Consider the following 26,809-nt stretch of genomic DNA (forward strand, 5'->3'; position numbering starts at 1 on the left):
TACAATTTCATGATTAGTTAAGATATAAGCAAATTTCAAAACCTAGAGAGCAATTGGCTTCGCCGCATTTTTTTTTCTTCTTCTATTATAAATTATGTTTTGGGATATTATGTTTTGAATATCTATTTAAGATTTTTTTTTATCTGCTTGAGTTAGGAATTTGGTTCTACAAAAAATTGCGAGTGTATGCCCTGTGTATCATGATATCTAGCGGTTGGTTTCGTACTTAAATTAATTGTTAAAGATAAAATAGAAAAACTAAAATTAACTAAAAAAAACAAACTGTTAACTTTTAATCATAATATCTAAAATTTTGTTTATCATAAAAAATATTCTATTTGTTAAGTTTATAATTGTAGACTATAATTTAAAATACCAAACACATTTGAACATTATCACCGCTAACTTTTTTATGCCTCTCATTATAATGTTGCAAAATAATCTCATCCTAACATTTTTAGATTCATGCATAACTTATTGATTTTATATTTTGACGAATGATTTAGATGAGAGACACTAGCAATGTCTGGCTGCAGATTGCCTCTTTTCAATTAATCCAATGTGAAAAATTAGTTTACTTTTCTTTTTCTTTTATTCACATGCTTCAATCAACAAGGCATTTTGCAAAATAAGAATGTAAGTACATTTAAACACAAGCCACTGAAAATTTAATAAACCAAGCTAGTAAACTCATCACACATAAATTATTGTTTCAGTGACATAGACTCTATGATCTTGCATAGCTCTTCCAGTTTCTTCATCCTCAGTCTTTCACTCTCCGTCAGCATCTATTAATAAAATTTCAAATATGACAAGAGATACATTTGTTACCAAGACAGTTAAAAACGATAACAAGACACTGAAAAGATCAAAACGTTGAAATTCGAACTGTTCAAGTACTATACCTCAACTAGTGTGGCTACAAGATGAGCCTTCTCTTTGTTCTTTTCGTTGAAAGCTTCCAAGGCTTCCTTATACTCTTTCTCCTATCAGAAAAATATCAAAGATTAGTTTTCACTCTTGTCATTTTTAACACTTTGGTATACCGCGAATTATGCATTTTCAAAGTGTTTTTTTTGGGGATTCATGATTAGTTTTCTATCTCAAAACTACGAGTTTAATTTCGACGTACTAATCAGTCAACTAATTAATAGTTATTACAAAAGTAAAAAAATTTAATATAAATATTAATTTGTTATTAGATGATAGTATAAAACTTTCTAATATCAGTGTATAAACTATTTTCTCCAAAACTATAACGAAGGGATAAAATCTTGTGTACCCCGAGCCTCTAATTAATGGGTACTTTATACCTTTTTCTGGAAGTTAAGTCCCAGTGGCTTTAAATCTTTGTTAGCCAAGTCAATCTTCTTGCGTACCATTGCAACTTCCTTCCTCATGGGATCATCCAGAACTTCAAGCTCCTAGTATTGTATATGACAAAAACAACACGTGACATTGATGGTTAGCATAACTGATGTTAGAATTTAACTTCAACAACTGAAGCTCTCTGCTGTCAACAGCATGGTAATAAGTAGAGTTAATATAATTTGATCGTTGAACGTAACATCATGTTTATTTTTCGTCCCTGAAAATGCTTATTTGTATAATTTAGTTTTCAAATGTGTTAACTTGTTCTTATTTTAGTCCTTTCATCACAAATATATAATCAAAATGTGAGAAAAAAGTATTACATTCAGGATCAAATTATATGTATTTACACTTTTGAGGATTAATTAGTCTCCGAAAATACTAAAATATGATCAAGTTAACAAATTCAAGGATTAAAGATAAACAAGATGTCAGTTTCAGGTATCAAATTATATAGTAACTCTAAGAAGTAACACTAAGGTCTACATTGTACAAAAAATGATGATCATGCCCAAGAACTTTAGCTTAAGTAACACCAAGCTACTTTGGGGATTGTTAGATCTTGGAATAGAATCCACTTAGATCACTTAGCCTTCACTTTATCGAACCAAATTTTTTTTATAAATTATCTCTATTTATAACATTGAAAAAGAAAATGATGTTGTCCTTGTGATGAAACTTACTTCCCAAATGTGTGCTAAGCGCCTAGTCTCTTCTTCAGCACGACCAAGTTGAAGTTCAACTTTCTCTCTCACTTCCGTCTTTTTCCTCTCAATCTCCTCTTCCTTAGATTGAAATGTGGAGATGGCCAGTTTTGAAATCTCCTCATCCTCATACTCTTCTGCTGATAGCCTCCCACTGCTTCCAATGCTACCAAGGTTCTTCATTTTCTGCATTTCCTCTCTGTTGCTACAAACTAGGCCCATATGCTTCCACACAAAGTTGCTCCTCCAATTATTGTGTTGTGTTTATTTCAACCTGAGGCTTGCTTGTGTTGCTTTCACTTCAATACTCTTTCTTCCCATTTCAACAACTGCTTCTCTCTTGGCTTCTAAATGCAGTAAAGACACTACCAGGAGCCCCTTGCTTTTATGAGAAATTTGTTTCTTTAATAGAAATATTGGATGCATTTGAGGAATATTATTATTATTTCCCGGGGATTCCTTAAGAGAGCCACTGATAAAATGATAATGGCACTCAAGTTTTTTGTAGTAAAACTGAAAATAATTAATATTATGTTGCATCCACAATGAACAAACACTTGATGATGGATTATGATGTGGTTTTGTGTTGTTTGTCAAACGGATATGCTTTAGAATCTTTGCTTTTTTCAAAAGGCACTTGCAAAGTTGCAATCTTATATCCAAAGTCAGATAATGGACAAGGCAGAGTGGAGACTGAATGGGAAAGCAATATACGTGTTTGGGATGCCAACTTACATTCCTTCATGCATAAGATACATTTGGGAAACCTATACCATGTAACTTTTCTGAATCACTTTTCATTTTGGTTAAGTAAATTTGAACTTAGAAATGACCATAATTATTAAAACTCTATGGTTGAGGCTGTGTTTGAATTTCCGTTCAAAATACGGTGCACAAATTTCAAGACAAATCTAATAGTCCACAAATTTTGTTTTACAAAAGGAAAGGTCTGAATGCTTTTGCAAACCTCATTTTATCCCAAAAGTTTGTTTGCAACAATAAAATAAACATGCACTGAATAATGTTTTTTTATGTGTGTAGGTTCAAGGTATAAAGAGCTATATACTAATCTCTCGAAATAATGGTAATTACATGGCAAGTGATTAAGGTAGCCCCACTTAAAACTATTATGATAAAACAAGACACAATTGTAAATAAATAAAAGAATATAGCTAAATAGCATTATGCAAACAGCTTTCGTTTTCTAAACTGGACAAAAAGAGAATTTGGAACACAAATACCATTTAGTTGGCAAGGTTTTGCTGGTGTTTGGCTAATGAATCTGCAGTCGTTCAATTATTACTTACAATTTGTTAATTGGATGTGTTGGGATTTAGATCCTCTTCTATGTTATTAACCAAACTTTGTCATGTTTGTTGAATATAGATCATTATTTCCATTAGAATTTAGAAGCATATGGGTTGTGTAGATTCTAACAATCCACTCCTTCAAAATAGTTCACTCAATGCTACTATTAAATATTGCTCTCTGTCTCTCATTTTACATGTAGTTTTTTTTTTCCTTTTAATAAAAATGTGTTACAAGTTGCCACTGATTTCAATTGCTCAAATTACTCTACAAGTTCCTAGCTATTTGACAATTTTCAATTAGGTTCCTAAATTATTACTTATTTTTGAATTTATATTTTTTTAATTAGGTTTTTCATCTAACTGCAATTTTGAACAATTAACCACAAGGATCTAATTAGTCCTTAAAAATTCAGTAGGATCAGTATATTTGTTAAACAGTTTCACTCAAAGCTAATTACTGTCAAAACCCACAGCCTATTTATGCTATTTGATTCCATGGTTTGTTGAAGGATTTTGCAATGTTCCCATAGTTTCTACAGTATATTGCATAGTTCTGTAGGTATATGTGAATGGGGTGTTGTTGTAAAATCTTTCATGCCTCATTTAAAACCAACACCTTCATTTAAAACCAATTAATTTTAAAATAGAACCTTTACTCTTTTAGAGACTCGTTTGGTAGTCCATATAAAATATTATAAGTATTATATCATATTATAATTTCTTATTATTAAACTAATAGAATATCATAACATTATTATATCTTTTATCTTATTATCTGATAATCTCTCATCTTATTATCTGTCTAGAATATTATTTTTTTTATCCTAAGAGAGAAATTGGATTAAAAAATAATATGTCAGACTTTCCTCGCTCTCTTTTCTCTCTCTATATAATATGTTGAATATTATAAAAACTTATATATAATATTATTATGCAACAAGTATTAAATTTATATATAATACATAGAAATATATTAATTTATATATATAATAATTAATAACATAATATATAGCAATGTATTAATTTATATAACACACATATATATATATTATAATTTTTTATTCAGCCTATTATTATTATTATTATAGATATATATAATAATTTTGACACTTAAATATAAATTAATTTTTATTCAAAATCAAATAATTATTGCTCAAGTATTTTTAAGAATCCTTTGAATAAAAAATATAATTTTAAAGTCTTATGTATTTAATTATTTTAACTTCATACTTTTTTAAAAAAAAATTAAAAGTCATTTTTTTAGAAAAGATTTAGTTACTATAGTCTTAAAAATTATCTGTTTTAATCCTTCTTCATATCATTTATCTCTTTTCCTAACATTTAAACTAATAGGGACTAAAAAGTAATTTTTGTACAATTATAAAAACCAATAAATAATTAAACCTTTAAAAAATTATGTGATTTTAACGAAACATCATTTAAAATTTAGCATTTAAACATAATTCATATTACATCTTATTATTATCTAGTGTAAGATAAGATTAAACTAACATATCTCACCAACAAACGAACTAGATTATAGAAAAATAACTGTTTAATTTGTTTGGTAATCAGCAAAATACCTAATTAAACTTGGCAGCATTACTGTATATAAGCTTAATTGCTTTTTTTAATTTTTGGTAAATTTTATCTTTAACTTTTTTATTTGATATATTTTACTTTTAATTTTTAAGAAAATGTGAATTTAATCTCATTATTTATCCATTAATAAATATAAAAATTGAGAATAAAATTTTTAAAAGAATAAAAAATTGGAATAATATTTGCAAAAAAATAAAAAGTTTCATGTAAAATTTATAAAAAAAAATTGAGAAAAAAATACAATTGTGTTTAGAATAAAATGATAAATGATAAAATTTATAAGTTTTTTCAAGTTAAATTAACTTGTGATAAAATTTGTTAAAAATTAAAAATTTTGAATAAAAAAATGTAATTAACCTTCATGCCAACTTTTGTACAGTGCATAGCATGATGTGACATCCAATTAAATAATATTTGTTAAAAAAAGTATCTTACACTAAATACTATACAAAGTATATTTTAGCTAATTAGAGTAGTTAATTTGCAAGTAGACCATGTACTGCCATCTAAGTCCACATGGAAATCTGTCATACACTGAACTAACCCAATAAACTTTCATTGTTAATTAATAATTAGTTAGTAATTTAATTAAACCCTGCAGACTGAGACCATATCAATGATCAAATTTGGCATTTGACCATAACCAGGTCGAGCACAAACGAAAAGACCATAAATCCAAAATATCAACCTTGAAGTTTCAGTTTCAGTGCTTCACGCAAGAAGCTATCCATAACACTCTCTCCTCTTTCCAATTCTAATCCTCAATTTCTCCTTTTTCTTACTTACTATTACAAACAGCAATCCCTAAATTACCCACTCAAACACTGGCTATGATTCTTCATCTTGTCTCTGCGTCGATGCAACTTCGCGCTTCTCCCCAAAAGGTTTGGCAACAACAATAAATCTCATCTCATTCATTGGTCGCTTCATAGATTTTTGCTTGATCTCTATCTGCAATAATCTCAGGTCAACATATTTCTAGGGTTAGGGTTTGTGCATCGGTAGGGTTTCTCGCTTCTCCTAAGACCCGTTTGGGAATTACCTAATTCGACCAAGAGGGTATTTAGGGTTTACGTTTGTTTATTGATTTAAGCATGCAATATAATAGGCGGCGCGAGGAAGAGCACGGTGCACCGCACCGATTCGAATCGGGACCCGACCCGTTTCGGAGAAATCGTCGAGATGGGTCGGACCCGGTGCAGCAGAGGAAGGTGAGTCCTTTGAAGGTGGATGGGGTGAGAAGGGTTGGTGGTGGTGGTGGGAACAAAGGGGCTTCTGATGGGTTTGAAGGGAGGGACTATGAATGGCAGCACGTGGGTGGTGGTAGAAGGAGTGCTAGGGTTCGGTCAAGGTCACCTCCTGCTGAACCAGTGAGGAAAAGGTCACACTTTGATGATGGGGTTGGCCATAATAGAAGTTGCTCACCACCACCAGGCTTGAGAGCAAGATATGAGTTGTCAAAAACCACGGATTACTCTGTTGATGATGGAAAGTTGGATGGAAAGCGCGTATACCTTGATAGAGAGAAGGACTTGAATGAGGGCAGGTTGGGTGGTGGGCAGGGTAGTATGGTGGATCAGAAGTTTGTGGTACGTGAAAATGAAGTTGGAGGATCCTATAGATATCGGTCTATTCCATCAGATATGGGTGTAAGCGTGACAACACGGTATGAAGAAGCTAGTGAGCACTTGCCTCCACCGCCAAGGGGTGTGCCAGCAGGGAGATTTGAGCATGAGCGACTACATCACAGAGATGGTCCACCTATGGACAAGATGCCCATCACAGAATCCCACAGTGGGGCTGAAAAAACTATACTACATGCTAGGGATGTTTCGTATTCTGCTGTATCTCCCTCTTATGCTAAGGATTTTGCAGGCCCTTCTCACATGAGGGATTATGGAGGCTCCTCCGTAGAAATGTCAAGGGGTGATTTTCTATGTTCACATGGTGATGGCATCTGTATACCTGCATCTTATGATCTATCAAGGAACAGCAGGAAACTTGCAGAACCTGTAGGGTTTACTGGGCAAAGGGCAATTATAGACACTGTTAGAGGTCCTGAAATTGGGCCAAGGAATATGACATGTCACCAACGATGTGAGTTTAGTCCTACCAGGACTGAGCGTGAGGATTATCTTAATTACAAATTACAGGTAAGAGCAACACAGGATGAGCGTTTGTATCAGTATGATGATTTACCTAGAAGGATAGCTCCTCATGGTCGATTGGACTATGAGCAATCTGTAACAGAATATGATAATAGGGAATTTTCCAGACCTTATATTCCACATCCAGATTTACATAGAACAGGTAAGAGTGAAGATTCTTATGGCAATCAAAGAAGGGCTATTGTACACAATCATTCTGCATTACAGAAGCCAAAGTATTTTGACTATCATGATGTGAGAAGAACATCAATTGCATCGATTCAAGGTGAGGCTTATATGCGATCTGGATATAGTCATTTTGAAAATGGGAAGAGAATGCCACAAGACTATGAAGTTTCACATTTGGGTGCACCTGAGGCTGATCGATTACCAAATTTAAGAACAGAATATGAATCTCGAAGAGATGGAGGTCCTGGGCTCCAGCAAGAAAGATTTCAAAGTCCACCTTTGTCTAAACATAATTCAGAAACCTACAGACAAGGTGTCAGGGTGCAGGAAATGAGACAGGATCTTGGCATTCATGACCATTCAGATAGACTTATGAAAAGAAAATACAATGCAAATGATGAAATAGATGTGCATGATTTGAGAACAATAAAATCAAGTAAATGGGGTGCAACTGAAGAATTTCAAGATGCATATGAATGTGAAGAGTGGGTAGATGACGAAGATATGGATATGTTGTATTCATCTGGTAATGTTGAATTTAACCCTAAGATATACAGGAAGTATAAGAAAGAATATGATGAGTTGGAGAATGGAGAAGATTTTCCATCTGATGAGTGGGTTATACCTCAAGGTTCTATGGAACATGTACAAAGGCATTCATTTCAATTTCGGAAGTATTCCAATCAAAATATAAAGCATCACCCAAAGTCTAGTTCTTCAAATTGGTATAAACCCCAGCATTTTTCTAAGAGAAATGCAATTCAAAAGCAGCCTAAAGTTTGGAAAAAGTATCATGGATATGATGAGAATAAACATGCAGCTAATGATGAATCATCTGAAGATTGGATAAGTGCTGCAGAATCTGACCCAACTGAGGGCTCCGAGGAGTTTAATCAAATGGTACATGAAAATTTCTTAATGTACTCCAAGAAGTTAAATCTGAACTTATATGTGCAAAGAAGGTACCAGGACCAGGGAAAAGCGGGTAGTTTGTACTGCATCGTATGTGGCAGAAGGTCTGTTTTCTTTTATGCTGTTTTATTAAATGGAGCACTTCTGTTCACATATTGAATAAGGAGTCCTCTAGTATTTAACTCACAGGTGGAGTCAAGTACATGTGCTATTATTCCAGGGATCATGTTTTAGGTTCCCAAACTTTGGAAGTAAAACATGTTGGTTGTATAATTGTTGTACTTTATTAAGGCAGATATGTGGACGGTTTGAATAGCACCAATCCCATGACAATAGGACCAAACATATGGTAAACTGCTTTGTGGGTGAACATGAGTCTCAAAGCTCTGAACTGGTGTCTTTGCTTTTGAATGATGGTGAAAGTTATAATTAAAATTTTCTTCCATGTTGCATGATTTTGAAGTTAGGTACCTTAGGTTAGAACCTTTGTTAGAACTGGCATCTAACTGCATTTTCAAAATGTAAATAATTTGTTTAGGTATTTATTTTAGCTTTTAGGAAGAAAGGGAAGACTGCTATGATAACCTGAGACAAGATAATTTGTGTGGCTTCTGAATTCTGATCTTCAAAGGGTAAATGATTTTGAATTATTGACTTAACATCTACAGCCACAAAAAGGATTGCTCTGACTTGTCATGACATAGTAATTATAGGAGAACACTGGTAGCTTAAAATTGTCTAGACCTTTGAGGACTACTGGCTTTGAAGATAGATTTTCCTGGTAAACTAAGGCTGTGATTTTTGGGTTTTAGATTTTAGAGGAAGAGGATGCAGGCTTCAAGTGTTCACAGTGATAAGCTGCATTTGTGTAGTGATTAGGAATTTGGAATTCTATACAATGAGGTTTAATGATTTTTCTTGTAGACATTAATCTAGGGAATTTAAATTTATAATTATTTTAATGTTTTAGGGAATTTATGATTGAACAAAAAAAAGTTCCTAATCTGAAGTACTCTTAGCAAGTCAATGGCATGCAAGTGGGTATATGCTACCATTTCTCTGATAACTGTTGGATATTATGATATTCTCGTGTGTTCTTTATCTTTTTTTCTGATTGACTTCGGTTAATTAGTCTTGAAAATTACCACCAAATTTTATTTTATTTTAATGCTTGCCGTTTTTTGTCTGTTACATTCTGATGAAAATAGTGTATTGCTATCTTTCTGAATTCCTTCTGTACTCTTTTATGTTTGAGTAAAAAAATCATAATGCAAGTTTGTTTTTTAAGATGAAGTGTAATTTATGCTTTGCAACTCATAACATGTTTTATTTGTCCCATTTATCTTAATGGTAACAGCTCGTCGAAAGAATTCATGGACACTCAACGCCTAGTAACTCATGCTTTTATGTCCCATAAGACTGGGTTGAGAGCAAAGCACTTGGGTCTTCACAAAGCAATTTGTGTTTTGATGGGATGGGATACTGTTGTTCCTCAAGATACAGTAACTTGGGTTCCCCAGGTCTTGCCTCAGGCAGAAGCTCTGGCTCAAAAGGAGGATTTGATTCTTTGGCCTCCTATTGTTATCATCCATAACATATCGATGTCTGATGACAATCCGCAAAACTGGAAGGTTGTAAGCATGGAAACAATTGAGGCTTTTCTAAGAGGTGAGTTTGTCTTTAGATGTTGTGATACTATTTATAGTAGTTATTCAACTTAAAACATAATTTATAATGAACCAAATGTTACTTAGTTTGATTATAAGCATAAATCAACCACTGGAATATGCATGTTAATTTATACATCATGAAACTTTTATTCCTCCTTGGAACTTACTCATTAATTGTTGCCTTGTTAAAACTGTGCATTGGGCAATTTTTGTTTATTTATTTTAAACTTTCAGGCAAAGGTTTTGTGAGAGGAAGAATTAAATTATGCTTAGGGAAACCTGCAGATCAAAGTATTGTATTGGTGAAATTCCTTGGCACGTTTGGTGGGCTGGGAGATGCAGAGAGGCTTCATAAATATCTTTCAGATAATAATTGCAGTAGAGCTGAATATGAGAGAGTAAAATCTGAAGGTATTAAAAGCTGCAACACGGGAGAGACAGATGAGGGAGACAAAGTGGAGAATATTCTTTATGGTTACGTGGGGATCGCAGAGGACTTGGACAAACTAGATTTCAATAGTAAGAAATGGAGTATGGTAAAGAGTAGGAAGGAGATCGACGACCTAGATAAAGCTCCTGTTAAAACCGATGAAAAGCGATAGTTACAGTATCGTTTCAGGAGTTTCATGGTCCCTTGATGCTTAATATTCAGTGTTCTAATTGCATAATCTCTTTTTCCCTATGCTTTTGCTACTAGTTTATGTTATGTATATAGTTCAGGAACTGGAATTTTATTTAAAAGTCCTTTGTAAGAGATATATTTTCAGTTTCTGAATGTTTTGACTGAATTTGACTCAAAGCTGATGCAGAATCCTGAGCTTTTGTAATGAGCAATGTAGGCTTTTGTTATAATGATTGCTCAGGATGAATGTCACCAATGTTCTGAAATACTAATATTTTATCGAACTATAAAGGTGAAGGTAAGCTGTCAAAGTTATTTGGCATTTACATTAAATGTATCTTTAAGAATATTTTTTTTATAAGCTTATTAGCTTCTGCTTGTCGTTTATAGTATATTTAGATAACTCTCAGTAAATGATTCAACTTATTACAAGCAATATATAGACATTAATGCGAGACTTGAGTTTGTTTCAAAGAAACAATGTCATGTGCCATGTGGGACCTCTGCCTCTAATTAGGTAAACAAAGAATTCAGATTTCCAAAGATAGCAGGTCTTTATTTCCCTTTGTTCAGGTTCATCATAATCTGAGTGAGATAAATTCTGGTCATTGTACCAAATTTTCACTTCCAGTAATATGTTCATAGACTCAATTTCTTAAATTGTCAAAGAGTTTGATGAGTATGTACTATTTGTATAAAAGTTTTTACTTTATCAACTAATTAAAAATCAAGTTTAATAACTTTTAAAATAGTTATTATCGTCAATAAATTTAACATATATTATGATGATCTGTGATCAAATGTCAAGGAATTTGATCAAGGAATTTTCTTTGTGTTTGATGGTAAAAAAACAAAAATGAACAGTGACCTTGACGGTTAGATACATGAATTTAATATTGAACGTGTGCAGATAGCATCTTCGGGACCTTATTAAACAGTTTAATGTTTTATAATCGTGGTTAGGTATTTGACATGTTTGTCCCTACATTATTAAGTGATCCAAGCATTTTTAATAGCCATTAGATTAAAATCTAAGACATACATTTTTATTATACACCTTCCACGCCATAGTTCTACTCTTTTTAATCTCCGTCCCTCTCCGGTCGCTCCCTCCACCGTCATCTGAGGCCAGTTAGCACCGATCACCGCCACAAAAAGCCACCGTCAGTCACCAACCTTCCTCCACTCCCCTGAACCGTCGTCTCCAAACTCGTCGGCATATGCGTCCACTTCCCTGAAGGGAGAATGCGGCAACCACGGCTCGAAGGAGCAGCGCCTCCTCCACGCAATGATTATTGAAACCAAACGCGGAGAAGAAAGCGAAATCGGCGTCATTTTCTTTCTTATCCGATTTCATGATTTTGATTTTTATAACTGAAACACAAAAGTTCAAGAGAACAAAAATATCTAAAACATGGTGGCCACTGGTCTTCAAATCTGAATAATTCTAATTGCACAGAGGATGTCTTGCTCTTGTAATGGACTATTGTAGTCTTTTTCTATAAACATTATGTGTTTCAAGATATAAACAATTAATTTAGTTTATTTTATACAAATATTTTTTTTGGTTACAATTATTACAAATAATAATACAAAAGAAATATTTATGTACATATTATTATTCTTATTCATTACAAAATTATGTCCCGTGGGTTGCACCGGTACTGACCAAAGGGACTGAATCCTTTGACAGGGACAAATCTCTCCTTGCTTTGAATTAGCCGAAGGATATGATGCATATAGTTTCAACTGCCGGCAGGTAACTTGCTCTAATCACACCCCCCCATTTTTATTTTTATTTTGAAGTGTTATGTTTCTCTCAAAGTGTTTGCTTTATTTTGGGGGGTAATTTTGGATAGCTTGTCAACTAGAGTTAATTTGCATAAAAGAGGAATTCTATCTCAAATACAGGGAATATCTTGCATGTTTTGTTTCTCCTCTGAGGAAGATAGTCATCACATTTAATATCCTGTCCAGTGACAAATCAAAATTGGAATGTAGACCATGCTTGCTTGGTTTTTATGGAATTCTGCTAAATGATATTTCTGTTCATTATGTTTAGTTTATCTTAGCTTTATCTTTAAAAGGAAAAAAAAGTTGTGTTCTGTATGAAATCTTATTTGTAACTCCGTGGTATGGTCTACTTTGATTATGCATAACAGTATTGTGTTCCAGGGTCATACTTTTAACTTCCACCGTGCTCTAGATTTGATAAAAGTTAGATCATGGACATGGTTTAAGGCCAAGATGAATAATGTTGAATGTTCCTTTTTCAATTGGTGCAATAAGCCTTTAGTTTGCTTCTCTTTATCCCTCTGATCTAGCCTGCAAGACTCTAATTATGGATTAGAATACCCCCCTTGTATTCAGTTTCATAATTAACATTTTGCTTGTTAAATCCTATGCCATTATTCTAAAACAAAAAAAAACTTATAAATCATTATCATCATAAATCACTTCCTATTGTCTACAAATAAAGGAATAATATTGATCTCATTCCCTTATAGAGATTATAGATAAAGGGGACAATTTTCAATTTTTATTTATTAAGGGACAATACTTCTATGATTCTATAATAGTTTCTTATAAAAATATTTAACTGCTTGGATAGTTGGATACTTCACAAATATGTCTCAATGAAAAATATCCAAGGGTACCGGTATCGGATGCATGAAGCAAATGAAAGTATCGGTATATTCAAACTCAGTGAGAGATAGGTGAAGGACAAAAATCAATTATTTCTTCTTCACTGGTTAAATATTTTTCCTGAATAGGAAGAACATCAGCTTCTCTTAAATATGGTCCATTGCTCTTGCTAATATGCACAACAGTCGGTATCATTTGTACACTTTGGAAGGATATGTTGATGCCAACTTTCAGATGTTGAACAATGACCAAAACTACACAAGTGAAAAATCCAGATTCTACAGAAACCTTTCAATTTCTTTCTCTATGCTTTTTTTTATTATTATTATTTGTGCTTACTTTGTTCATTTATTATGTGTTACTTATCTCTTCTGGAAATTAAAGACCTTGATACTATATGCAAAAACAAAAAGAAACAATGCAACAAAAGCAATATGAGCCACAGCAACAACTCCAAGGAAGCCATATTCATAGCCAAACTCTTCCTCAAGGAATGCTTTTACTGTCATTGATTCTGTTCCAGGTACCAGAATTGGAGTATCTTTGTCACCCACCTGGGATGTCACTAGGCCATATAAACTCCAGGCAGTTGGACATACCCAGTAAAACCACCTCCACCATATTGGAATTTGCTACAAAAGTGAGAAGCAGCCAATAGTTATAGTTTGTTTAAGCTGTTATTGAAGCAATTGTGATTTAGTACAAATAAAATATCAATCAAGTCTCTAAAGTTAGCACCAACAATCAATTTATTCCCTAATACAACAAAACAGAAAGGCAAATTTATTCCCTGCCTTCAACAACTGTCAACCAATATGGTCCTCATGTGAGAAATGCATTTTATTTTCTTTTCCTACAAGTGATTATTAAATTTTTTATCCAAACTGAGTTATAGAATGGATTGCAAAAAGATTTCAATAAGTGCACTCAATGTGTCATGTGTGAACTATATTTAATGCATACAGGCAAATGAACGATTTGCTATGTTACTCCTTGGCTATAAATGTATTTAATTATTGCTTTGCTATACTTACCGATTTTGGGATAATGAAACCTGAGAATATGTTCCAAAACACTAGAAAGAAGGCCATAACAATTGCAGCAATTTGGGGATTTGGTGTCAGAGCCGCAGTCATCATGCCATAAAGTGTGAAGTAGACAAATGAAATGAACATGAAGAAGTAGAACCACAAGAACTTGTCAACTCGCCAAAGGAACCCCATCATTGAGAAAAGGATAAGACTAAAGCTAAATGTCTGGATTGCAACATAAATACATTCAATTGCCACCTGCAACACAATGCATACAAATATCATAAATTTGCTCAGTCATTGAGAATTAAATTATCAATTGTTTTTGCCTTGTTTTCTGTGAAAGGATACATCTTCATTTACCTGAGCAATTGCATAAGGTAGAGCTGAGTACATTCCAGCTGCTCTTTCACGGTAGAAGACTGTTCTTTCTATTGCAACTATGGGTTGAACACTGGAAGTGTTGGAGCCTCCAAGGAAGAAAACAGCAGCAAAAATAGCTCCCATTAAATTCATAAGATCTTGCTCCGTATCTCTGCAGACAAAAATAATTTATCCTCACCAAAGTCACCAAGTCATCCAGGGTTTAGCAGTGTTTAATTGTTTATAACCAAGTAATTCAATTATTTTGCACTCAATAGATAAATAGTTAATCCATTCAATATAAATTATAAATAAAAAATAAATAAGAGAAAATGGTGAAATAACCTAGAAATAGAGACAATTACTTATTAATATTTTCAACTGCAACAAATTGATATAAATCATCTGTTATGGGCCTAAGGCAAAGGCCTAATTGGCCTTACTGTAAGCACAGCACTGAAGTCACCTTTCATGATCATGAAAATAGCTATGATATTTTCTTTTTGACTATGTTCATAAAATACATAGTTGATGTCTTTTTCAAAAAAAAAAAAAAGATCAACAAAGAGTTCTTGTAGATGGTTCTGCAGTTTTATGGTAAACTATGTTGCATTAAATAACAGTTGACAAGATATTGATGATTCTTACAAATATTTCAACTTGACCTATTTTCTACTTAATTTTAAAATTACAATAGGAAGTATCATCCAATATCAACAAAGCTTTAAATTGTTCCAATACTGTCCAACCAGGAAGTATGGTACTTTTGATCTTATTTGATTCATGGGTTATCCAATCAAAAGTTAAATTACTTTTTCTGTAAGTACCATACGTAGAAGGAGAACATGTGAACTTACGTTTGATTTCCTTTTTTCCAGAAAATGAGTCCAAAAATAACACCTATAATTACTGCCATGAATAACCGGATGCCATTATACTGTGGATTCCTCCAGTAGGACAAGTGTTGTTTCCAGAAGCAAGCTATACATTGAGTAATAAAGGAAAGGGAGTATTTAGTAGGGAAATCAAGGTCCTTCGTTCCCTCTAAAGGTGTGCTTAGCTCTTCAATAAGTTCTTGATTCCTCCTGAAAAGAGTTGATGTCAAAAATGAAAAGATAAAGACCATGTCTAATTTCAGATAAAAAAAAGGGGAACAGTGACAGTATTCTGGGAATGCAACTTCAATCAATACTTAACTGATACAATTCTGATTTTGTGTAGAATTCTGCAAAGTCTACTCTAAGCTGACTCTCAACTGCTGGAGTAGTGATCTCCAAAACCCATGTGGCTGGATTATAACCATCTTTGATTCTAGGAACTCCCGGAATAGTCTGCAAATAGTTTACAAGATTAATGGTTTTGAGAATGTATACATTTTGCAGTGTAGAAGTCGTACTCACCTCAAAGTGCGCTATAAGCTTCTGAGATTGTTGACCTAAGGGACCATTATATATGATTTGTCCTCCTCTCTTCATCAAAAGCAGCTGAAGGAAAGATTAAGTTGAGAGAGAATTTTGTCTTGATAATTCTCAGAAATAATAATTTCAACTTCCAAATCTTGGGAAGTCTTACCTCATCAAAAGCTTCAAATATGTCAATGCTTGGTTGATGAATTGTGCAGACAATAGTTCTCCCTGTATCCGCTGTGTTTCTAACAGCACGCATAACAATTGCTGCAGCTCTAGCATCAAGGCCGGAGGTTGGCTCATCCATAAAGATGATAGAAGGATTGGCAACCAATTCTACTGCAATGGTGAGTCTCTTTCTTTGTTCAGTTGATAAACCATCTATGCCAGGAAGGCCTACTTGAAAATCTCTCACTGGATGTAGCTCAACAAGGTTCATAACTTCCTCAACAAACATCTGCCATAAGAGAGGCTGTTCTAAGAATAATTCTTTGTCACAGTTACATTGATGGAGATAATTTAGTTACATACTTCATTAGGTAAAGCATGGCACTAGAATTGAAATATCAGTAAAATGGTATGATTAGGCATGTTCTACAGTTGCTTAAACCAGTCACAATAGTTATATGAGGCTCTGGCCCAAATGAACATCATATGATCTAATTTATTTTCTAATGAAAATATAAGATTCTTACAGATCAAAACCATGTTCAATCAGTCTACATTTAGACATACTCTTCCAGAATAATATTCATTTATTACTAAACAACTGAAATCTCAGCTTAAATGGTTGTTCCAACTTACAAGAATGACTGGCTATCCATTCAATGGTTTCTTAGAGACACCTAGACTATAAGCTCAGGCAGTTGGAATGATTAAGGTAGGTTTTGGGCGAAGTACTTGGGCATTAATAATGGAAAAATGTTGGAAACTTGGGCCCATGGTTTTGGCTTTATACATGCTCTTAAAGGATGAAGAGTTCATGAAAACAAAGGTCACTGTCATGTTTCAGATTGTGGAGATTGGCCGATACAATGTTTTTGTAAATAGAGAAAAAATTCATGAGAAAAAGGGGGCAGAGGGGGCAGGGGGGTTGAAGTGCAATATGAGTTGGTCAACAAAACACACCTTCCTTATGTCTCTCTTGACCTCCTTACCAAGACGCAGCCAAGCAGAAAACAGAATAGATTCATACACTGTGATACGTGGAGAATGAATATCATTTTGTTCACAATATCCACTAATCCGAGCAAAAGTTGCTTGTTTTTTTGGGTAACCAGATATGCTGATGCTTCCTTCAATATAACCACCAGTTTTCCGTCCTGCTAGAACATCCATCAATGTGGTTTTTCCAGCACCAGTTACACCTACTAATGCTGTTAGTACTCCAGGCCTGAAAGCACCACTGACATCTCTTAGTAGTTGAAGCCGACTACCTTCAACTCCATGTTTTTCCATTTCCTGGTATGAAAAAACTGTTAAGACATCATACATGGGAGGATTAATACAACTTAATCAACAGAGATACTTGTCACAGACAGGAAAAGAAAGTGGCTAAAAACAATGCTGAAATAACAGTTGAAGATGATTAAATTAGGACTAGAGTGTGTAGAATTTACAGTTGGCATATCGACGTAGTAATTCACGTGATCAAAAGCAAGTGATAGAGGCTTAAAGGGTAACACTAATCCCCTCTTGGTTGTTGCAGTGCCTGCTTTGGGAGTTGAACTCTCTCGGGTGTTTTTTACTGCCATGTCAATGTCGGCATCTAAACATTTTAGTTTGTAAATTGTAATTGAAAAGGAATACATTATAATAGCTGACAGATATTTGGTGTAAATTTTAACATTCAAGCAAAGAAATTAAGGTTGAAAACACGACAAAGTCCTAGCAGATCACCAATAGAAAAATCATTTCAAACCATCCAGGGCAAAGTATACATTCCGATAAAAGTGAAGAAACCAAATAAGTTGGTGTGTTTGAACATTACCAGGAAGAAAGTTTAGGGGCCATTTGATTTGAGAAAACATTTCTTATTTTCACTTTGCTTCCTGATTTCTAATGTTTATACATGAAAAATTGAAAAAAGAATATGAAAAAAGAAAACAATAAAAGTTATTTTCATTATTTCCTGTACAAATCTAGAAAACAGAAAATAAAGTGAAAATAGAAAAGGTTTTCTCAAATTCTAAAGTATATTATTAACAAGAACGAAGAAGGTAAGATTTAATACCTTCAAATGGTTTATCAGTTGAAGCAAAACTCTCTTCTGTAGTTCCCTTTTTCTCATTCTCCTCCTCTAGAATAATAGATTTAGAATCTCCATATGCTGCAATTTAAGATCTTGTTAGATACAGTTTTATGTCAATAAGAGAAACAAGCAGCAGTGTGGGAACTTACGATTCAGAAATGTAAGAGCAATTATAAAACAAATGTTGAAAAGCAGAGAAAAGCCAAGGAGAGCACCAATGCAAATCCAGTACCAATAGTCTTCAGTAAACATGCTTCTAATCCTGAGAAGAGCCTTCCCAACTGTTGGCTCAGGAATTCTATGGTCCGTGTTGGGCTGCAAAGAAGATAAATGAATGCAGTTTTGCAAGAAAATTAAATAGAGAAAGAAAATTTCCACATGTTAAAGATCTTACAGCACTCCATCTCTCGTCGAGGAATTCGTTGATGGCAATGGCGTTCTGACCGTACATCATAGGAGAAATATAATAGCCCCATTTCATCCAGGGTTCAAGGTTTTCTGTAAAGGAAATTATTGAAGTTGCATGAACCATTTTTGACTCAGTTGCTTTGAGTGAATGAATTATTGCTTTCTGTCATGCATTTAATTTTACCAATTGAGTAGAGAGTGCAAAAGAATAATTGAGGCTCACCTTTGGCAATAATGAACCCCCCAAGCACATAAACAAGTAGCAGTACAAAGAAACCAAATGTGTTCGCCACAACTAGTGTTCTTCCAAGAGCAGCAATGAATCGGAACAGAGACATACCCATTTGATGAGAGCAAAAGAATGCTAATAACTGACGAAAAAATCTGCAATAATTGTTTAAATTTATTATTGAACACAGTTAATTCCTTGCTACTTGCAAGTCAATAACACAAATGAACTATGGAAGTGACACTAGCAAAAAATTACTCCCTAAATACAAAACTGTTCATAAAAAAATTATTCCTACGCATGCACCTTATTGTACCATGCAAGGTGGTGGGGCTAATACTTAATGCTCATTGATGATTGCTTAGATTTTTATAAAACACGCACACTCAGATAACAAACCATAAACATGCAATGCTTCACTTATTAATTTTCACGCGAGGAATAAAAACAAATTATAGTAGATCTACATGTAGCAGTATAAACTTTTGGAATGGTTGATTTCTTTATATAAGTTAAGAAATTAGTGCACTTTCATACCTACTTGGAGCTGGAGCATATCCTACGGTATAATAAGTAAGGACAACCCATAACCCTGACTCCACAAAAGAGAGAGGAATTCGAAAGATCCATATAGGAATTGCAAAAGCCCATGCTGGAAAAAACAATGAATCTCTCTGCTTGAAGAAAACGGGAAGTCTAAAAATAGTCAATGAAAGCTCAGCCATTCCATTGAACATTATATTAGTGAGGCTAAAGAACAATGCACCATAATATTTTCTCCCATCTTCAAGGTGACCACTTCTCATTTCTGTCCTAAAAAACACTGTCATAGTAATCAAAGACATTATCATAATCTGAGTAGTCTTAAATATGTATATGAAAGCACTGCGCTTCATCAGTAGCCACTCTCTTGCAAAGCATGCCTTGAAGAGTTCTAGTTTTGAGATCCCATATTTATCTTTAACCAATGCAGCAGGATGAGTTTTGGCACGGTCGTAAGGAACCTTAAGCTCTTGGGAAAGTTGTTGGCCAATGCCAAAATTGTTGAAGTGAGCTACAAACTCGGGCACACTGACATATCGATATGGTTTGTCCCTTGCGAACCAGTACTGCTCTTGGTCCTTTCTGGAAGTAACCTCCTGTAAAAAGTCTGCAATTCCTTTCCTTTCGGGGCATTTGAAGCCTACGCTCTCAAAAAAATTGAGAACATTCTCTCGTGGACCTTGGTAGATAATGTGGCCTTCTGAAAGCAAGATAATGTCATCAAAGAGGTCAAATGTTTCTGGTGCAGGTTGTAAAAGAGAGATTATCATTGTAACATCCATGACATGCACTAGCTGCCTCAAGAACTTGACAATTTGGAAGGTTGTGGAACTATCCAAACCAGTTGAAATCTCATCCATTAAGAAAACTTTTGAAGGTCCTACTAACATTTCACCTGCATCCATGATATGAATGTCACTACTTGAGAATTAAACAAACAGGAGATTTGGAAATGGAAAGCAGTAATCGAAGGAGACTTTTAACATTTTCTTTAGTAAGATAAAAAAAATTCTTATAACCATTTTCCCATACCAGTAGTTAACCTCTTTTTTTCTCCACCAGATATTCCCCTCCTCATCTCATCTCCCACCAAAGTATCAGCACATATTTCCAATCCAAGAACCTGAATTCATTTTCTTTGATATGTCAAGATGGCAAGAAACCTGGTATAGCGGCTGAAAGGACAGTAATCAAATTGAAATAGAGGCATCAAACCTTGAGAACATAATCTGTAATGAGACTTGTTTCTTGACCTTCCACTGCTGTGGCTTTCATGAAAGCATCTATCTCTGGATCTGGTTTGAGTCCTGCTTGCTTTTCTCGCTTTATCAATTCTAATAGTAGCTCATGCCTTGTTCCAACTCCCAAGCAGCGCCCAGAAAAATCCAGCGTCTCTCTGACTGTCATCTCTCCATGATGAAGATTATGCTGACTAATATAAGCACATGTTCTTTGAGGAACAAATTCTGATAATTCGTGACCACAGTAAGTGACTCTTCCGGATACCTGTTGATGTATAAATTTGATGATGCATGATCAAAACTAGGAAACTTGGATTTTATATTGTTCATTTTACCGAACTTCCTTGTCTATGATCCTTAGGTGAGAAGTACAATCTATAATCACAATAATGGAAAATGAATCATATTCACCATGTTAGAAATAATGCAACTGAGATAAAGATAGAAGAATGAACACTCCAATTCACCATATTCCTAACATGATCATGATTGGAATGAGTTGAACTCAAAAGCAGCGAGTGAGAACTTGAAAGCATTAGTATATGACAGATATGATAGGAAATATATGCTGTCTGACATGATGATAAGTTTCTTAAATTCACTTAACATGTGAAGTATCACTATTTTATACGTACTGATACTGACTGACACACCAAATGTGGAGAAATATTCAAGGTTTTTTTTCTCTCTTTTTTTGGTTAGTTAAAAGCAAATCCTAAATCATGCATAATTATCATTTAATGAAAAAATACATGTAGGAAGATATCATTGCATCGTTCCTTAAAAATGGAGCAAGAGGATGGCCAACCCTTAAATCCCTGTCCAGTTTCCCAGCAAGTGCTTGCAGCAGTGTAGTTTTTCCTGATCTTGGAGGCCCCAAAAGCAAGGTCAATCTGAACAGTGTTTCAGAAAGATAAATAGATAGGGAAAAGGAAAAAACACAAGTTAGCAACATACCTAAAATAATACATTGATGCATTTTTGAAAAAGCATTTCTCACATTTGAAACAAAAAAGAATACATTTCCCACAAGTAATTTTGTACAGAGTTCAACCAGGGTCAACAACTGAAACTTTGTTATTGAACTCTGATGGCATTTATATAACCAATTTTGTTTTGTTTTTCTTATTTGCTATGAGGTAAGGTTCAATTGAGACTTGGTCCCTCCTCCAAGCAATCTTAAAGGCACATTCCCAATTTATACTCCTTTTTAAGTTACTAAATTTACTATGTAACACCAATTTAATAAAAAAAAAATTGGGTATATTTAGATAAACTTCTTTATAAATACTTTCAGGAGAAAAAAAAATCATAAGCTAAAATTAGCTTATGCATATATTAAAAATCATCTTTTACCAAAAATTAATATGAAATAGTTTATACAAATTATGTTATCATAACCTCAATTTTACTTATGAAAAAACTTTTTTTTTCCGACTTTTTTCTTGAAATGTTTTTGTAGAAGTTTACTCAAACATATCTTCTATCAATTACCTTGCAGGCTTGACAATTCCACTAACATCCTGGAGTATCTTGATAACACTTTTCTTTGATGGAAGAAGATTAATTGATCCAAGAATTCTCTGTTTGCCACAAACCAAGAAGAAAATATCATTAGACAAATGCTCTATAGAAATTTAAACAATTACGTTTTTTGGATAGAAAATTTTAACTGAGAAAAGTAATTTATCAGAGAATTTGAATTTCTGTAATTTAAAATTTATTGTTTGGATGTTTTTTTATGAAGAATTTAAAATTTTGGAATTTTAAAACAGAATTTTAAACAACTAAAAATCTGGAATTTCAATTTCCTTCTAAAAGGTGAGAAATTGAAATTCTCTTCTTATCGTCTTCTTCAAGAAACACCGAGCTCCTAAAATATTGATCGGATGTGAGCATAGAGGAACACGTATAACTAGCACACCAATCATATTTTCTCTTTTTTTTCATTCTTTTTTTTTTCATCCTCATAATTTTAATTTTTTTTATCCAAACACAAAATTTTGAAAATAAAAGAATTTCAATTGAAGTATTTGAAATTCTTAGAATTTAAAATTTTTCAGAATTTTAAATTTCTCTATCCAAACCCATCTTAAGGAACTTTAAAGAAGAAATGTAAATATCGAGATTGATTGCGTCACAAATCCTTTGGTAAGGTGACATTATATTGATACTAATAGTTGTTTCACTATACTTCAAAAGTTAATTGTCACATAACGTGTATCTGTACATTATATTGTAAAAATAAGGAGTACTAACAATACATTATATCGTTGAAAATTTATTCAAAATTACAAAATAAAATCTCAAGAGACACCAATAAGATATAAGAATTACAAAATGTTATAATTTCAATAAATTTCATCTAATAAAAAGAAGTGTGTCAGACATTGTAATTCTAATAGTATTTCCCTGTAAATTATCCATCCGTATCGATATATTATAAATTCTTGAGTGTTTCAAGACTTTGCATTAGGTAACATTTTTTTCCATTTTTTTGTCTAGCAAATCTTATTACTTAAATTACTCAATCGCAATTTAAATTCAAATTTTAATTTTTTACATACTATATCAGATTGATAGGTATAAACATTATATTTTTTAAAAAAATAATATATTTCTTAATTTCAAAATAATTATTTTTAAATTATTTTTTTTGTATAATAAAATAGAAGTTACATTATTGACAATGAAAATTCTTTCTTATATTTTTTCCTAAAACATGTAATTCTACTAATATGTTTTTATCTCTTATATATTATATCTTGTTTTTATTTCATTTTAATTTTAAATTGTATTTAAATTTAAAAATATCCATATAATGCAGAAAATTTAATAGTTTAAATTTAAATTTTAATAGACATACATTTTCAGAATAATTTTTTTTACAGTTCATCAATAAAATATTATCTATAATATAAATTTTAAGATAAGTATTAAAAAATAATAAAATTATTATGGATGGCAACTGTAATTGTTTATTCTATTAAAAGTTAAAACAATATTAACAGTTAAAATATTACTTTATTATTAACAGTTAAAACTTTTTACGTCTCTATATAAAGTAGTAAACAATATCTTGCTTTTGGTGTACAGAAAGGTATTTCCTAATCCATAGGAACTAATCTCTTTCGATGCATAAGCATCATCTTTTACTCTAAAGAAATTAAATTAGAAACGTTGCATTTCTTAAAATTTACTAAAATCAAAGTTTATCTAGTACATTTTTTTTGAAAAAAAAAGTTTATCTAGTAATAAAAAAAAAATCAAAGTTTATCTATTACATGATTGAGGCTGTCAAAAGAAGAAGAAAAAATATTGCATGATTGAGACTTCGAAGGAAGAGGCGATAAGACTTTTCGTTTGCAATATTAGTCATTGCATATTCAAGTGACTAGCATTCGTCAATTTTTTATAATATCCTATCTATATTAGTACAAAAATGAAAAATTAAAACTAAAAAATTTATTATGATACAAGTTAGTAATACTTGAAGGCAACAAAAAAAGGGTAGTGACTTTAAGCCCAATCAAGTACCTCACTCAAGTCAACCCATTTCTCTATGTTCAAAATTAATTTAGTATGATTTATTTTTAATACTAAAATTAAGATGTGTATCTTAATTAATTGTAGCCATAGATAGTTGATTGTTAACGCAAAACAAACAAACTCTTACAAGTTAACCAATGAATAGTTAGTATATTTCATATTCTTTCTCTTTTCCCCCCCAAATTTTATCAAAATCGTATTTTTGCACCGAGTATTAAATAAAGTGTCAAGGTAGGTAGCTACCACCACAAGTCTTCAACTACACAGATGTTCGGGTGCACGTGGGTCCCATTGGAGGACCTGATAGCTCAATGTTAGGAACAAGTAATGTTCAAGTACTTAAATAAAACACTGCACACCCAACGTACTTCAACCATACACGTACATGAGATGCATATACTTATTAGTTTTAAAATAAAACTTCCATTTTCCTAACTCTCTCATTTAGATTTTTTTTATGAACAACTCTCTCTATCAGATATTATTAATAATCTCTCTCTTCTCCATTTTGGATGGATATTTTATATAATGGAAAATTTTAATAAAATGTTTTTACTTTCGTTTTCTTACTTATCAAACTGATTAGAATTCGCCTTATATGAAACCCATTATTTGTTATTAGATGATTTTTTTAAAATATATTATGAGTTGATAAAAAATTAAAAATTATTCTTTATTGGAAAAATTAATATTTATTATATAAACACAAAAATCGTTCAGTACATATACTTTAAAAGCAATTTAAAATATTGAAATGATTATATTTGGTGTCTTTCACACTAATAAATGTCTATGAGTAAACAAATAAAAAACTCTTTTATATAAAGACAAAATTTAAGTTCAATACCTAAAATATTTTTGGTAAATAAAGATTTACCTTGACAATTAATATATATTGATCTTTAATGGTAGTACTAACTTTTATCGTACACATTACAACGATGAAAATTTAATTTAAATTAGAAAATAATATTAAAAACACCTACAATAATGAATGTAAAAACATTTTATATGGTAATATTTATTATAAAAATTATCAAAAAGAGACTCTAACTTTAATTTTTAAAAAAATGCTAAAACTAATTTTGTCCTTTATGCAAATCCCATTAAAAAAAATACGATCAGACTCTTTTCGGTTCAATGCGAATTTATCACCTAATAATAGCCTATCTTGTTAATGAATGTTTTCATCATAGTAGAAATTAAGAAGGTTTTAATATATTCAATTCAATATTTTAACTGTCTTAAAAATAAGTATTGCATTAGTTTTATAATTCCAACATAATCAACATTTTATTTCCCTTAAATAATTTTATTTAAATTTGTTTATTTTTATATATCTTTGTTAAGTCAGTCTTAACGACTTATGTTAAGAAGATAAAAATAAAAGATTTTATTCAAAAAATAATTTACTATATATAAAATTATCTATTCTTTTTTAATAAAACCTTTTTACTTTTATTTCATTTACATCAATTGATGTTATATATATATATATATATGCTTTCATATAATTCAATAGATATATAAGTTTGATTTATATCCTTTTCTCTCCATATTAAATATTTGTAAGATATCAATTATTTAATATATTTATTAAGACAGATAGAAACAAAACTTTCAAGCAACCTTGTGATGTCATTTTTTTACAGTCAACTGTTAAAAATAGAGTAAAATCATTTGAATTAGATTTTCTTTTTGTGGTGTTAAATTTGATATATTTTGTGGTGTTAGATTTGATATATAGCGAGTAAAATCACTCTCTCATAAATAAGTGTTAAAAAACAGTGTGTATCGAGCATTTTTCACTAATTTAATGAGAATATTAAACAACGTCTTGAAGATACTTAATAAAGAATTGTAAGTAACAAAAAATAATGTTAGCAATGCATTTTCATTTTTCATTATATTATTTGTATTTTTATTTATTAATTATTTAATCAGGTGTCGTGTTGATTAGACTTTTAAATTTAATGTCATTAACTGAGAAACATCAACTACATATTATTAAGGTTTTAATTATTTCCTTTGGTCCCATATTTTCTATCATTTTAAGATTTTTATTTATTTAAAAATATTTATCACTTCAAAAGCAAAAATTTATTTTCCATTTAATAATATCACCTAAATATTTAATTAATTTCTAACCCTTTTAATAAATAAAAAATTGAGTTAAAAAAGTTATTTTATTAAAATAATTTATATAATTAATAGTATGAAGCAAGAGTATACGACCCAGTGAATATATTTTAGTTAGTAACACAGGTTGAATTTATAGAGTAAGATCAGAGTTAAATTTTCATAAAATACATCATTCAAGGGAAATAAAATTTTAAATGTGACTAAATCCTAAATTGAAAATTAATCTTTGTATGCAAAAAAATGAGAGTGCACCATGTTAAAAAGAATTTATGTCTAATATAATTCCCCACAAATTAAATTTTATTACTTCCATACAATATATATTCTTTCCACCCCTGAAAAGAAAAGAAGAACAGAGTAAATGTGATTTTTCTTCATATAAGGCCAAAATATTCAACTTTCATATTGCAGGTTATAATTTATTACACAAGAATATGGAATATTATTGTTCACAAGATGAGAAGTCAAAATGT

At 31.9% G+C, this 26,809-nt stretch overlaps 3 protein-coding genes across 5 annotated transcripts in view; 1 reads left to right on the plus strand and 2 right to left on the minus strand.

Moving 5' to 3' along the window:
- Positions 1-561: 561 nt before the first annotated feature.
- Positions 562-2,430, minus strand: LOC100794044 (transcription factor SRG-like protein). The gene is made up of 4 exons (NM_001254338.3): positions 2,055-2,430; positions 1,314-1,424; positions 906-986; positions 562-788 (listed from the first exon to the last, which is right to left on the minus strand). The coding sequence occupies exons 1-4, from the start codon at positions 2,295-2,297 to the stop codon at positions 705-707; spliced, it is 519 nt and encodes a 172-aa protein (NP_001241267.1). The 5' UTR covers positions 2,298-2,430; the 3' UTR covers positions 562-704.
- Positions 2,431-5,587: 3,157 nt separating this feature from the next.
- LOC100786623 (uncharacterized) lies at positions 5,588-10,860 on the plus strand. 3 transcript variants are annotated; one of them, XM_006589312.4, is made up of 4 exons: positions 5,591-5,871; positions 5,954-8,339; positions 9,593-9,903; positions 10,140-10,860. In XM_006589312.4, the coding sequence occupies exons 2-4, from the start codon at positions 6,082-6,084 to the stop codon at positions 10,505-10,507; spliced, it is 2,937 nt and encodes a 978-aa protein (XP_006589375.1). In that variant the 5' UTR covers positions 5,591-5,871; positions 5,954-6,081; the 3' UTR covers positions 10,508-10,860. The 3 variants fall into 3 exon arrangements, with proteins under 3 accessions (XP_006589376.1, XP_006589375.1, XP_003535501.1); XM_006589313.4 differs by having other exon boundaries at positions 5,588-8,339; positions 10,191-10,860; XM_003535453.5 differs by having other exon boundaries at positions 5,591-8,339.
- Positions 10,861-13,198: 2,338 nt separating this feature from the next.
- The window catches only part of LOC100787175 (pleiotropic drug resistance protein 2), a 27,766-nt gene continuing 14,155 nt past the window's right edge, over positions 13,199-26,809 (minus strand). Inside the window, exons 2-19 of the mRNA XM_014762768.2 lie at positions 22,140-22,228; positions 21,454-21,538; positions 20,620-20,910; positions 20,437-20,527; positions 19,399-20,299; positions 18,856-19,016; positions 18,619-18,722; positions 18,374-18,539; positions 18,207-18,302; positions 17,593-17,741; positions 17,102-17,434; positions 16,140-16,430; positions 15,968-16,051; positions 15,765-15,898; positions 15,425-15,652; positions 14,568-14,739; positions 14,208-14,462; positions 13,199-13,805 (exon numbers count right to left, since the gene is read on the minus strand). Coding sequence (XP_014618254.1) covers positions 13,536-13,805; positions 14,208-14,462; positions 14,568-14,739; positions 15,425-15,652; positions 15,765-15,898; positions 15,968-16,051; positions 16,140-16,430; positions 17,102-17,434; positions 17,593-17,741; positions 18,207-18,302; positions 18,374-18,539; positions 18,619-18,722; positions 18,856-19,016; positions 19,399-20,299; positions 20,437-20,527; positions 20,620-20,910; positions 21,454-21,538; positions 22,140-22,228 — 3,900 coding nt within the window. The 3' untranslated portion in view covers positions 13,199-13,535. The remainder of the gene's footprint in view (positions 13,806-14,207; positions 14,463-14,567; positions 14,740-15,424; positions 15,653-15,764; positions 15,899-15,967; positions 16,052-16,139; positions 16,431-17,101; positions 17,435-17,592; positions 17,742-18,206; positions 18,303-18,373; positions 18,540-18,618; positions 18,723-18,855; positions 19,017-19,398; positions 20,300-20,436; positions 20,528-20,619; positions 20,911-21,453; positions 21,539-22,139; positions 22,229-26,809) is intronic.

Source organism: Glycine max, chromosome 10 (genome assembly GCF_000004515.6).
Source record: "Glycine max cultivar Williams 82 chromosome 10, Glycine_max_v4.0, whole genome shotgun sequence".
Classification (NCBI taxonomy): Eukaryota; Viridiplantae; Streptophyta; class Magnoliopsida; order Fabales; family Fabaceae; genus Glycine; species Glycine max.